The sequence below is a fragment of the Pleurodeles waltl genome, chromosome 5, assembly GCF_031143425.1.
Source record: "Pleurodeles waltl isolate 20211129_DDA chromosome 5, aPleWal1.hap1.20221129, whole genome shotgun sequence".
Classification (NCBI taxonomy): Eukaryota; Metazoa; Chordata; class Amphibia; order Caudata; family Salamandridae; genus Pleurodeles; species Pleurodeles waltl.
The window spans coordinates 112,113,193-112,127,863 of NC_090444.1; the positions used below are offsets into that span (position 1 = coordinate 112,113,193).

The window sequence follows — 14,671 nt, forward strand, 5'->3', positions numbered from 1 at the left end:
TCAGGGCTTTGCATTAGCACTAATATGAGTAAAGTCAACTTTAAAATGGAGCAGATGGTATGTTTAGGAGCTAATTCTAGCTCATTCAGCTAGGAAAGGTGAAGTTCTATGGTGTTTTGTCCTAAATAAACAGAAGATACTGTAACTAAACTTGTATAAGTTGTCTTGCGCAATAATGGTATTAGATGCATAACAATACATTACAAATGCCTCGCCTCCTCTCTGTCTGTGCACTGGCATACGCATATCACATAAAGAAACAAAGTATCACCTGCTTCTTTTTCAACTAAAATGTGTCAGAGAATAGCATAGAGCAGTGGTCTCCAACCTTTTCTATAGTAAGAGCTACTTTTGCTCAAGCAAAGTCCGTGTGAGCTATTAGAAACATTTAGCACTGCAAAATAGTAATAACATATATTAACATTATACTATGGATATCATAAGCAGGATTATCAGTAGCGACCACACATGAATTTCAGGTGTGATTACCAGCAGACACACCAGGAAAAAGCTTCTCCGTATTAAGTTCCTCCACCTAACTAATGAAATGCCAGCCAAAGCATGAGGGGTCCCCTAGCACAAAGGACAAATTGTTTTCTAAATGTGAGTAAAGACAGGTGGACACGAGGCAGATCCCACAGGGTGACACAGTATATGTTTGAGTCTTATTATGATGCCCGGTCAGCAGTGCCAACTTTGTTAATATGCACAGACTCTCTGCAAGTGGTACTGTGCTCTATATTAGCTCTGAGAGCTACTTCAAGGGTTCTAGTGAGCTACCAGTAGCTCCCGAGCTACTCATTGGAGACCCCTTACGTAGAGTGATAAAGATGGCTGGCACCAATTGGTAATTTTCAGCTATTAAAGGTAGAAGAAAGTGCCAAAAGGTAGCCATTGCAAGCCCATAAACATATGTTGTGTAGAACTTCAACTTCGCCCCATTCCCTCTACTTGTGATCTCATGGCTTGATATATGACTAAGAGAAGGTATAAATGAAAACAGACCAATAACAGCATTATTTTGGCGAATATTTGTGTCTCTGACTTCAGTTGTAACTTTGTCTTTTCATCCGTGCTAGAAAAACAAAAGGTGTGTGGTATGCAGGAAGGTTTATACTTACATTTGGCAACATAGGATTTACAATTACATGAGCCCTAGTAAATACTGTGCCCTGGCATCTATCACTTCACATCAAACTGAGTGATGTCCTGTACAACAATGTTGCAGCTGTACATAATTATGGTAATGAGTCATTATTAAAGTAACAGCATAAAACACATTGACAAGAGTGTAAAAAGACTGCAGACATATCTCTATGATTACTTTTCTGGGTTTAGAAGGTTTCACACGGTCCCCACGGTAAACTGAGATAATTTAAAGTGATATAGTTCACATTTTTAGTGTTAATTCAAGATATTCCACAGGGGAAAATGACAATAAAGCAATAACAGAAAAATGCAATACAGTCGGCAAGGTACAGAATTCTCATACTGCCTATACTGTGGTCACTGTAAGGCACAATGCTGTTTTCACATTGATTGTGTATTTGCTTTAAGGGTGTATTTTTTTCTAAATAACATTTGTATGGACTAGAAAAGATACTTAAAATGAACATATTCTTACTGTATCCAGACTCCTTTTCAGGTGGCTGAAAGACAAAATACAAAATAAGCAAATATTGATTTTAAACTCAACCTTGATGCTTGACATGTAATTAGTAAAGCTGGAGAATATACATGCTAAGGACATTTCATAACAATAACATATATAAATCATTGAACAGGATTGCTCTCCTTGGAATCCCTTCACCCTCAACCCCTGTTGAGTTTTTCACTACTGTCCAAAGAGGATGCCCCTGTTTCCTCCCTACTAACTGCCCCCTACTTGTCAGAGAGGATTTAGTCACTATGGTGACATGTATATAAAGACATCATCTTAAGAGATCTCCAAATTCTCGATTCCAGGCAGGAGATTTCAGTAGTTCACATAAGCCTGCTGTCCCAAATGTTTGTCAGTGCATGTCCTCTCTTTCCGCAGGCAGAAGCAGCTGACAGGCATAGGCTGACTCTCCATCGTCATCTTAAGCCCAACAGCACAACAAGAGTTCAGGAAGCAGCTGGTAAGACACATATTCCAGCAGCCACAGTGATAGAAAAACATTTGCCACTAGTGTAAACCTCACAAGACTATAAGACTAGCCTTGAAAAGTTAGACCACCACTCCTGCAATTGGCTCAGATATCTTAATTGATGTTTTACATGGGTAAGCGAAACTGAAGGTGGACCAAAAAACATTTCATCTGGAAACTACACCTCAACACGAGAAGAAAACCTGATCAATCTAGTAGGAACCAAGTTTAGGAAACGATTCCACATAAAGCTATTAAGTTAAACACTTCTAAAAGTAACTCACATTGATTCAATGTGTCAACATTTAGTGAAAGTAAAATTAAAAAGGGTAAAACCATATTTTAGTTAAGTGACTTTTGTGATGTATATGCTTCTCAACTTACTTCTGGGACTTTGTCCTTAGGATTCTGCATAGGGTCCTATTGTGGAGAAAGATATATATTGTTGTGACACATCATCCTGATATACCTTGATCCCTTCCAACCCTCCCAACCCTTTCAACACTTGTGCAATGGCTCGCTGGAAGACTGAAGCCACAGAGTCTAAACTAAACGGCATACTTTTATAGCAAAGGAGCAAAAAGGTGTGACGAAAACTGTAAGATATTTATATTTCTCTTTCAGGACAATCTGATGGTAAGCAGACTTGAGGTCAATGGAAGAAAACATCTTTGTACCACCCAATGAAGTTAACATGTCAGCAATCTTAGGAATGGGATGCTTATCCTCCACTACACATCGGTTCAACTCTCCCAGGTCCATGCACACTCTCAATTCTCCATTCACCTTCCTAGACGGTACAACTGGAGCCACCCAATACAAGCCTTCCACCTCCTCTGTAACACCATTTTCTTTGCAACTTATCCAATTCTTCTTGCATCTCATCTGTCATAGAAAACAGAACATTGCGTACCTTACCACAACTGGTTGTGCATCCTTCCTTATCTTAATCCTGTGCATATATCCCTTCAGACATCCACATTCTTTTCTGAGCACTGAATGAAACTCATTCATCATTTCCAGTTTAAATTTCTCACCCATAGCATCATCAACAACAACCTGTACACTTTGATCCACGTCTTATAAAATTATGGGTGGATCACTAATGGGATCTAGTATGACCCCAAGATCCTTCTGTGAAACCAGTTCAATATGCTATCACCACATGATGAAATATCACCTTCCTAGAAATGTATCGCCCCTTTATAGTCCCCTAAACCCATAAAATATCCCTCCAGTTTTATGGGTTCTCCCTCATAAGCGTATGGTCTGATATCAGGTTACTGTAACTTTATTTTCTCACAAAGTTGTTCCTCAAAGAATGGAACTTCTACTTCTGCCACTGTCAGGAGTAAATTTCTGAACTTTCTCACTATGGGAAAAGATTAGAGAAGAGCTTGTGAAAATCCTTAAAACATGCAAGTTAGTATGTTTGCAGACTCAAAGGTATTCCAGCCCGGGAACTATTGTTTATTGCTTCCTCCAGCCCCAGTTTGTAGATTTGCTGAAATTGCAAGTATTGAAGCCCTACTATAGTAGTAGCCCTGGCATAATCAGAGAGGCTATTATCAGAGCTCTTACTTAATGAGATTGCTGACATAATTTGTTGCCACACTACACTACACTATGGCAACAGAGGGACACTTACATTTTTTTACAGGACAAGTAGATTTAAGAAGCAACCTGTCAGATGGACAAGTAGATATTTCATTAAATTCCACACCCCTTATTGAGGAATTATTCCTTTCCAGAAAGTCACCGGGGACGAAACATATGTTAAACTTGTACAGGTGTAAATAAAAGGGTTTCCCCAGAAGAAAAAATAGTTTTGCCGCGAAGTAATAGAAAAAAACAGCTGTGCACTTGTAATTTTGCTTGCAGTTATACATATCAAAATGTACGGCATACGCATTGCTCATGTGTAAAATCTTTTCAATTGTAGATACCCCTAGAAAGCTGCTACTGCTGCAGACTCCTAGGACTACGTGGGAAGGTTTTTTGAGAATTCATAAAAAATCATAAACCTACTTCAAACCTAGGTGGGACTCTAAAAGAGAACTTTTTTGGGACTCAAGCGTGAAATGTGTATGCAGAATATGCCCCATCTTGGAAGAAGGAAAACACATGTACACATGTGGAGGAAAAACCGATATTGCAACTGTAAAGTGATGGAGTAATTACATCATTTTGTGTTAGTTCATTTCTTTAATGGGACATTTGACTACTTCTTATCATATGCATCTGTCACTGGTTCATAGCTTACTACACTTATAAGAGAATTTCAAAATAACTTTTCAGCTCCACTTCAGAAATGGCATTTTCCCATCTCATCGATACGAAACTAAGCAAAGATGTGAATGCTACGTTTGTTAGCAACAGCAATGTTGTTATAAAGGATGATGACAAAACTGCATTCATTAAAAAGATAATGCTCATCCCTAACATCTGTAGCTTTTGGTCCTCCAACTATTTGATCTTCTCAAGATGAGAGGTTCTGACACTGGAGGGAAACTGGACATCAAACAAAACCATAAGGGATACATCTGCCTTAAATGCCTCAAGGAAAAAAGCACATGTTTGATATCATCAAACTCAAAGCACAATATTATCAAGGTTAGGTCCAAGTTTCCATGTCTTTCGGTCTGAAAGACATGGAAACTGAATTGGAAACCTCAACAAGCAAGGAATTCCAAGACCTTTTATTATCAGTTAAATTTCACTACTTACAAAATCCATTAGATAACAGCATCTCTACAGGATGATGGTAAATTAACTCTTTGTTTCAATAACTATTTAAAAGAAAATCCCAGGAACATTTAAAGAATAGCATCACATTTCTAAAGCCAACCTTCTAACATGACACCATCCTAGACACAATTAATATTCTTCAGCTATATCTGGTGCCAAATAGTTCATTCTCCTGAACAAGGAAGTATCTTTACTGATACTCTAAAAACAGGTTAAATTAAGTCCTACATATAGAAACATATGGCTGACCCTAATAACTGTACTTACAACAGGCATATCACAATAGAGAGAAGATTGTTGAGGAATGCCTTGCTGAACAACTTAACTCGCTCAGTGACTATCATACTTCTACTGCGTGAATAAGCCGATCAGAAAGGCTTAAACACAAACTTGCAAGATCAAAATACATCACTGCATATTGTACAATGGCAATGCTTGCCTCCTCGTCCTTCTCTATTTTAAACAGTCTTCCAATCCTGTTAGATACCATTGACCACTAATAGCTTAGTCACATTGTTGAAACGCACATGTACATCTCAGTTGGCTTGCTTCTTTCCTAGAAACATTAAACGAAAGTATAAGTCAGGCAATACTGCCTTTGACCTTTTCCCAAGCATGTGAAAATCATTGAGTTCCTATAGGTGCACCTATGTTATTTACTTTCCAAGCATGCATTGCAATCGATAAGCATGCAGATGATACTCAAATTTATTTTAAAAAACATAGCATTTCTCAGGTGATACATATACGTTAAATTGCACATTGAGTCCTTACATTTGGCTGACAATTAACTTTTTAAAACTAAATAATGCTGAATAGCATTTTTTTCTTGTATGTTAGCTCTCTCACATTGTATCTGAAATCAATCACCATCAGTGCAAATGGTATAAACCTTGATAGAAATGAGGATACAGCAATGGTTGCTTCCCATACGGACACACCCTCCTCCCTCCTGTGACTCACCAGCGATCTCTCCTCCTGCCTCAGCCACTTGTTGTCCTCCACCATCTGCTCCTGCTGCCGGCTCAGAATTTGCCTCATTTTAGCTTGCTCTGCCATCCACAGCTTCTGGGCCTCCTCTTTGCTGCTTGGCTTTACAAAATCTTCCTCCTTTGAGAAATAATGCAATATATTAGCACAGAAACCTTCTTAGTCTCTAGCCACAGTGGGACCCCAACATGATCAATAGGTTTTTTGGATCACACTGGAGGAGATGGACTTGAGCATGCTTTAATAATTGTACCATTTTCCTCAACAGTGGAATTGCTATGCTGCATTCATGAATACCGTGGTCACATCCATTGTTTGATTTTTCATGCCTTCAATCTTTTTGGAGAACATTAACTGAGATAATGATGGGTTTCTTGAAAGTTCATCTCTATAAGTGGGGGCCAGTTCTATGGGTTCTTTACGACTGTGTCGTTACTCACCTGAGTGCCACAATACTTAAGCTCAGAACACGAGGAACAACAGAACAACTCCACCTATTTATTCCTTCACTCACCCAGTACACAATCAGAAAGTAAGAGCTTAGGGTGTTACATAGAGATTGGCGGCTGTTTGACATGTTCCAAAAGTTAGCTGATGTCCTGTTCTCTCTCATGTATGCACTCTAAATAGGGCAAAAAGGGACATCCGCCATACTCTAAATAACTTCCTTAAATTGTTGTCAGTATTATAGACAGTGAACAAAAAGCGAAAAACAGAGCTTTTTTTCACAGGATATGACTATGTTGCCAAATGCTTCTCCTCACTTTTGAAAGAAAAGTTATGTTTATCAAGTATTAACATTACATCAAAATACATTCCTCTGTATAGGCTCAGCTAGTGCAACAGTTGTAATGTAATGAGATCCAAGGTCTGTGCTTATTCTTTTTTTATGTAACATGTTATTGTTTTTTTTGTTATGCATTATTGTGAAGAATGGAGCCACAAAACAGAAGTGGCCTACATAAATAGGCTACAGGGTTGCCATCACAAAATTAACTCCCCACAAAACCCGACCAGTATAGAATCATACATTCATTACTTTTTCACCTCTCCCCTCCCAATGCCCCAGTTCTTCCCTTAGTGTTATAAGTCTGGATTTAATCCTCCAGGGAGCAACGGGGGTCTTCACTTAGTTGGGGGGAAATGCCCCGATAGTGGCACTACACAGTCCATATTTTTCAGTGTTTTGTGGGTAGCCTCTGGTTTTGTAGATAGAGATTTCCATCGTCATATATCCATCCAACCCCAACTTCCACTTCTCCAGGAATGGAGGCTCTGTGTCTTTCCAGGCCTTAGCAATGTCCCTTTTCGCTACTACCAATCCCAACCATAACAATGCAGGGCTGTATCTGTCTGTGTCTATCTCTGGCGTAAAATGAAGGAGGACAAGTCTGGGGTCTCCTAGTAAAGTACAGTCCAACACTTGCTATAGGCATCAGCACAACATCCAAAAACAGAATCAACTTTACACATGCCCAGACTGCGTGCAGAAGGTTCCCTTTTTTGGTATCATATTGCAGAAAATGTTGTGAGGCAACAGCCCAGTTCTCATTAGCCTATCACATGTGTAATAAACCCTGTGTAGGTGTTTCCATTGTATGAGTCGAAATTGTGAGGCTATGGCTGATTAACAGGGGAGGCACCTGCATCCCTCTAATCATCCTCAGACAGTTGTCCTAGGTTCCCCACCCAAGCATCCCTCAGACGGTCAAATGCATACAGTGAGTTCATCACCAAGCACCAGAACACTTAGTCAATTTGTCAAGGAGAAGGTTGGCCTCCAGGGGGTTATAGTCTGGTATTTCTGTGAGCCCCGCTATGTAAGATGTGGGAGCATGTCATAGCTGCAGATAGCTAAAGAATTGTGTGCAGTCAAGGTTGTATTTTTTCTCTCGTTCTGTGACATGACATCACCCAATTTAGAGAATCCTTTTGTCACCCATGATTTAAACCCCTGTAAGTCGAAGACCTTCTGCAGCAGGGTCCCACACCACAGGGGGGTTTCTTCCATCAGGCGTCTCACTCATCTGAGAGCTCTATGGGTATCCATCTAAATTTGAGATGCCACTAATGTGGCTGGTGGAAGAGTTCCACGAGTGCCCCACCATTTAGGAGCTGCACTAGGAAGGTATCTCGCATTGCTCGTTTTTCAGTTGCAAAGGCAGGATCTGCCTTGGTGTTGGACCACCACTCATTCATAATTATGAGGCGGAACACTCTGTAGTATAGGAGCATGTCCGGGGTCACAATGACCCCATCGTATAAATGCTTATACCATTTACAGAGGGCTAGACTCGGGGTGCGGTGGCTCCACAGAGAGTCCAGCAAGAATGAGTCTATTTTTGGTAGAGGGAAGAGGACGTTCTGTAATTGATAAAGCAGTCGGACGGGGAGAACATTTTATAAATGGAGAAGTGCCCCATAATGGATAAAGTTAATGACGTCCCAAACCCTAGGTCGTGATTCAGGCATTCTAATTGTGGTTGGATATTATGTGCCCAGGGGCGTCCTGGATCTGTCATTACATACACCCCTAGATATTAAAAACAGTCACATAGAACCTGTAAGTCGTCGGCCCAGTGAAGAGTGGATGAGGGCAGGGCTGGGGATAAAGCTCTGTTAATAGAGAGTCCAGAGAAGCTCTCAAAGATGCTGAGGATCTTGGGATCTGGACTCCTGAGGATCCTCTAGAAATATCAAGACGTCTCCAGCCTAAAGAGCAATCCTGTCAGAAATTCCAGAATCCCATTATGAGCACCTGACCAAGAGATCTATCCTCATCCTTCCCTCCAGGGGCTCAAGCACAATAGCAAACAATAAAGGTGACATTGGGCATTTTTCTCTTGTTCCCCTTTGTATTGGGAATGGGTCTGACCTAGAGACCCTCATCCTAACTCTAGCCCTAAGGTCAGCGTATAGCAATTAGACCCAACTCATATATATAAGCCCAAAATTTCAAACTGTGTTTTAGATAGAACAGGTAATTCCAATGGACTGAGTTAAAGGCCTTTTGAAAGTCCACTAGGAGAAACGCATGGACCATGGGTATCCTGTCTGCAACACCAAAGCATTGTAGAGGCATCAAATATTGTGTCTTGTGTCCCAATGGGATATGGAGCGGGACTAGTTCAGGTGGACCAGAGTGGCTAGTAATGGCATCAGCCTGTTAGCTAGAGTCTTAGTCCAAATTTTGACTTCGATGTTCTACAGGGATATGGGACGCTATGAGGAACCGCAGTCAGGTGGGAGAACAGGTTTTGTTGACCACAATTTCAGCTAGTCGAAAGTCTGTGGCCCAGTAAGTAGTTTTCTATATGATTTAGAGAACTCAGCTGGGAAGCCTTTGGAACTAGGAGTTTTATCAGACATGAGTTCATCTAGTGTAATATCACTCCTATAGCGCAATATCACTCTTCTAATGTAATATCGCTCTCAGGTGAGTTTCTGTCTGAGTCAATCTGGGGGTATGTTTAGGTAGGTCCGTTGCAAAGTCCTGGAGGGTGGTAGGGTCCCTCCCTGGGCGTTGGGCATATGAATCTGCATAGTAGGAAGTGAAACATTGGGCAATAGTGGCCTCACTAGTGTGTCCGATGCCCCCTTCATAAGATATGTAGGCAATGGGTTTGCAGCAGGTCGTGTTAGAACAAAGTCAGTGCAATGTCTTACTCTCCTTCCCTCCCCAGTGGTATATACGGCTCTGTGGTGAGCCATGCCACCCGTACCTCATCCAGGATCCTTTTGTCGTAAGTGCAGAGGGACACAGAGAAACTTCATATTCTGCCTCCAATTCTAAAATGAGGATCTCAAGGTCTGTCTCATCTTGCCTCTGTCTCTTATGTGATTCTGAAATGCAACTAATGATGTATCCTCAGATTGTGGCCTTTAACATTTCCCAGAGGATCTCTAGGTAATCCCAGGGGCCCCTATTTTCATTGAAGTAATGTCCTTTCCGCGTTTGGAAACGTCTCTTAATTGTGCCATCCTGTACCCATCAGGCATTCAGACCCTAGCCTAGCTGTGTCCATCAAGAGCACAGCCGCTCCATCCACCCATAGTAATAAATTAGGCTGGCCCATAGGCTTCCAGGCACTGACCTCCTGTGGGATTTGCAGTAGTCCTGTCTCTGTGATCATCGCCCTGTTGCACACTCCATGGCGGCGGTCCCTTGATTCTGTGCCCCCATGTCATCTTTGGCGCTGGAAGCCGAGCTCCACCAGCGCTTGCCTCTGTAAGCCTAAGTAAGCATGGTGAAAGAGGGAGGGGTGCCTTTCACACTCCCGGCTGTGTGCAACTCTGCAGCTGTGGGGTCACAACTACAGGCCCCACTGTGTCCCACATCTGCCAACCTTGATGTAGCCGCAGGATAGGGAGAGAAAGACAGAGAGAGGGGTGCCCTCCATTTTTCAGGTCGCACCTCTGCTCCGCAGCCTTCAGGCCTTCTCACTGGTGAGCTTATATCTGTATCTGCGATGGCCAGAGTGAGAGCCAAGAGGTGAGCTTTGGTGCCCTCGAGTGGGGCAGACAGGCTTTAGGCAGTAAAGCGACTGGGGCCCCCTAGATCTTTATATTATATGGATCAGAAGCACAGTGTCCGCAGAGCTCAGAAGGGAGCGACCACTATGTTTAGCGTCGTAGCCATGCCCTCACTCCCCCATCTGTGTTAATTCTTACTAACCATCAATCATTTTTAGGTCTCAGCTAGACAGCGCATGCGCAGTCTCAAAGAGACGGTTGTATATACTTTGTGGGCTTCAGCGCGCCCATAGGTTTCCCTTTTGCTGGCTCTATCATTGTGCTCAGATTCTACCTCCCCATTTATCCATTGAATTCATGCATCATGCCTCTTTCTGTGCTTAGCACTCCCTGAAAGTATGGCCCATTTACTACCATCCATCTACTACTTCCATGCTAGACACTGTTTTAGAAACAACTTTTTTGTTTGTTAAAGAGTACTTCACAGAAGCGCTTGTGTTTTCACTCGCTCCGAGCTCTTCTGTAAAAAGGCCTGTAAATCTTGTTCTTATCTCGTCATATTTGCGAATACAATTTAAACTTGCAGTGCCCCTTTTCCATCTCTTACATAAAATTAACCTGTCAAGCTTTATGCGTGGAAGACACGCACACATAAAAGAAAATCACAAAATAAACGATGGGGGAGCAGCTTGAAAAGTAGTTTGACAGTCCTCTTATACATTTATTCAAAAAATCTGCTGCTAATAAATTGACACAAAGACAAATGTGACAGCAACTCTGTTCTAGCTTACTTAGTTGGTCACAAAGAGGATGCATTATCTTTGTGTGCCCAGAAATTGTCTCCCACTTTCAGAGACAGCAGCGCTGAGGCTTTGGTGCGTGGGCACTCTTGTGTGTTACGTCAGGGAAAAAGAGCAGCCCAGAGAGAAGCGAGCTCGCAGCAACATTGTGGCCGCATAGCAAACATTAAACAACACTACTGCTTTCACTTAGAGCATCAGTAATGAGTTACAAACGAGCCCGCAAGTCAGCAGCTGCCCATGAAGCCAATGCACCTAGCAAGAGCTGTAAACATTGCTCTGCCTCGTGCGCACCAGCACTGCGCAGCTGCAAACGTGAAACAGACAAAGATTTAGAAACATTGTCTCTCAGGCAGCAGAAGGTGGGGCCAGCACAAGCACCTCACTCCTGCCACCACCTGGTCTCCCAGAGCCGTGGCTGCTTTAGGGAGACTGTAAACTACTTGCTAAACAGATTGTTGTGTACACAATTTTCAAACATGCAGTCCCCCTTTTCCCTCACGTACACAAAATCAACCTGTCAAGTTTTATGCCTGGGAGACGCACACATAAAAAAAAAAAATCACAACATCAATCACAGGGGCCGGGTTTGAAAAGCAGAGTTTGATAGTCATCTTATATATTTATTTTAAAAAATCTGCTGCTAATAAATTGACACAAAGACAAATGTGACAGCAGATCTGTCCTAGCTTACTTAATTGGTCACAAAGAGGATGCATTATCTTTGTGTGCCCAGGAATTGTCTCCCAGGTTCAGAGACAGCAGCGCTGCGGCTTTGGTGCGTTAGGATTTTTTCATGAGTTTCAGGCATGGTGAACAGCAGCTTCTATTCAGCATGGCTAAAAAGACATTGAGATTGGCCATGCCAATAACTCCCAGATTGCCGAGACCTATTAGCTTTGCCAATGATTGTTTGTTTTGTTGCAATTGTTTACGAAATTACCATGTTTGCTAGTGATGTCAATCAGTCCAATTCATTCTTAAAATCTAGTAACTGAGTCAAATGTCTATTTCAACCAAGGGATAACAAACCTCTCTCATACAGAAAATAGCCTACGCGACCAAACAAAACAAATAAGCCAATACAACGCTGCATCCCTTTTTTACATCTTCGAGTTATTGTTCCATGTCACACTGAATCACAATCTCTTCCTTCATCCACTGAAGAATCTCTGGACCAACTCAATTTCCACGAGGACAGAGGGCAGACTTGAAGGAACGCTATTGCTGTGGCTCACTTCAGAGGCAGCTTCAAAGATACGGCAGTAGAATCCCTGCAGAAATTTCCAGAGCACATTTGTGCAGAATTTTCAAATTGAGGTGGAGCCCCTGCTTTCTAAATTCTAAAGCTATAACTGCCCAGATTGCATGTGCATTGCACTACCTGAGGTCAGTGGCATAACGAAACTTGAGGAAGGCCCCCTGCAAATTACATGGCGGGCCCCCTTATGAGCTCACTGAGGCGCTTGCAGGCCAGAGTACTGTGCTGAGGGGGCCCCCTGGAATTCGCCCCGGCACTGGGGGAGACGCAGGGGGCCTTTGTTACGCCACTGCCTGAGGTAAACCCTACTCCAAAGGGATCAGCAGCAGAGCCCACCCGGCGGTGCCACGTAGAACTTGGGTCTGAGTCGGACGTCCCTCATGGCTGCAGTCGTCTGCCGGATCATGACCACGGTATACACTGCACAACAGTGCACACTGTGGGCCGAATTAAAGTGGTGTGCAGCTCCCCTATACTGACAGGGTGCCAGGCCGGCAGCAGGCTCACAGAACGCTGTGACTCAGCCGCTGCCGGCACAGATTGGGCCTGGTTAACCTCAGAGGCCTGCTGCAGACTGTGTGCGACTCAGCGGTGACCTCACTCAGCTGCGCTGCCATTAGCTAAGTGAGCATAGCTTGAAATAACGCCCTCTCCGCTCACACCAACGAGGCCTATTAAAACAAGTCTGACAACTGCTTTGTGTGAGACTCATTGTCCCCACAATGGCCACTGGGCGCACTGACAATGACTCTGACGTCACACTAGTTATCATGCCACCGTGGTGTCAGGGTTGTCTGTTACACTGTTGTATAGTTGGCACAAACAGACTGAGCCAGCCCCTAATCCTGCAGGAAAGCAGCATGCATTGAGCTGCCACAGCTTTCAGACTAATGGTGCATCATGAATTATAGGCGCTCTGAGTTGACAGCTGTAAGGGCGCGACAATGCATGATTTTGCATTTCAGTGCGGTGATGCGGACCACCACACTGAAATGTCTTAGTCTAAAATGACTGATGCGTGGTACTTGGCAGGGATGCGTAGTGTTACACAGAACTATGATCCTGTCCATCAGGCTGCACCTAAATCCAGAGTGGGTAAGTGCTCCCCTTTCCCCCGCTGTGGATGCCCACGCAATGGATCCACATGTTTACTGAAGAATTACTGTAAATGTAGAATCTAAATCACCTCACCTTGATCTAGCCTCAAGTTCTTCATGACCAAGGAATTAAGTGCTCTGCAGAGTGCTTGAATGTTCACTGTATGACCAGGGCTGGTGTCTGCATTGCAGCCAGTCTCCTAGAGCTGAGGAGATATCATTTGAAGTGTGAACATTCTGCTGGCGGAGCTGAAGGTCTGCCTTCAGCCTAGAAGTTTGCCTGGATAATGAGAGAGAGAGAAGGAGCATGTAGGACCATGCAGAAGAGACTGTCCAGGAGAAAAAAGCCCAGTGTACTCTGGGCACATGGAAAAACCTTAGGAAGCAGATACCTACAAAGGAGGGAAGCCAGGTACAGCACACGTTTAAGGGATCCCCCTGGTCTCCTACTCTAAATCTTGCTGTGAACTTTTTAATTGCCAAACATCATTGTGTTACTGGCATCATGTTGTGTATCTGAGAGACTGCGGCTGCCATCTTCTGAGTTGATGATTCTTCATTGCCACCGATGTGCGAACCTCATCTGCCTGGATGGCCCAACTGCTAAAGACACCCACTTGCTGATGACGAGCCAGGTGACTGCACCTGGTCATCAAACCCCCAACCGAACCCAGTCTGTGAGGCCACTACTTCTAAATATGTTTGCCACAATGTGAGCCTGCCACTATGATCCAGCCCAACCAGCAAGTTGTAAGTGAGGGCACCACTGCCGTCCCTGTATTACAAGAGCCGCTGCGACAAGAGTTGAACTGCTGAACACGGGTCATGAGTGTAACTCTGGGGCCCAACAGAGAGTGGAATGAGAGTTTGAGAAGGTAGAAGAACAATTCTGCAACATGACCTGAAGACCTTTGCACTGAAAGCTCGCATTGGAGACTTTTATGAATTTTTAAATTTCATTAGCCTTCAATCTCTTTCCTATTATTATCTCTTCTTAGGAAACATCCATCGTCCGCCATTCTGTCCTTTTCATAAGGTTTTGTGCTATCCCTTTGTTTTTCCACCTGAAACTTGTGCATTATCTTTCCCTGCCTCCTCTGATGCTTGTCATATGTCATCTTTATTTCTTCTGGGCTCAAACTTGGAATCCTCTCCCAATAGCAACTAGCCTGC

The 14,671-nt window shown here is 43.1% G+C and overlaps 1 protein-coding gene across 11 annotated transcripts in view; it reads right to left on the reverse strand.

Annotated features, from left to right (window-relative positions):
- PTK2B (protein tyrosine kinase 2 beta) overlaps positions 1-14,671 on the reverse strand; it is a 382,496-nt gene that overhangs the window by 18,396 nt on the left and 349,429 nt on the right. For all 11 annotated transcript variants that reach the window (XM_069233734.1, XM_069233744.1, XM_069233739.1 and 8 more), the window contains 3 exons: positions 5,841-5,987; positions 2,514-2,549; positions 1,625-1,649 (listed from right to left, as the gene is read on the reverse strand). In XM_069233734.1, coding sequence (XP_069089835.1) covers positions 1,625-1,649; positions 2,514-2,549; positions 5,841-5,987 — 208 coding nt within the window. The remainder of the gene's footprint in view (positions 1-1,624; positions 1,650-2,513; positions 2,550-5,840; positions 5,988-14,671) is intronic.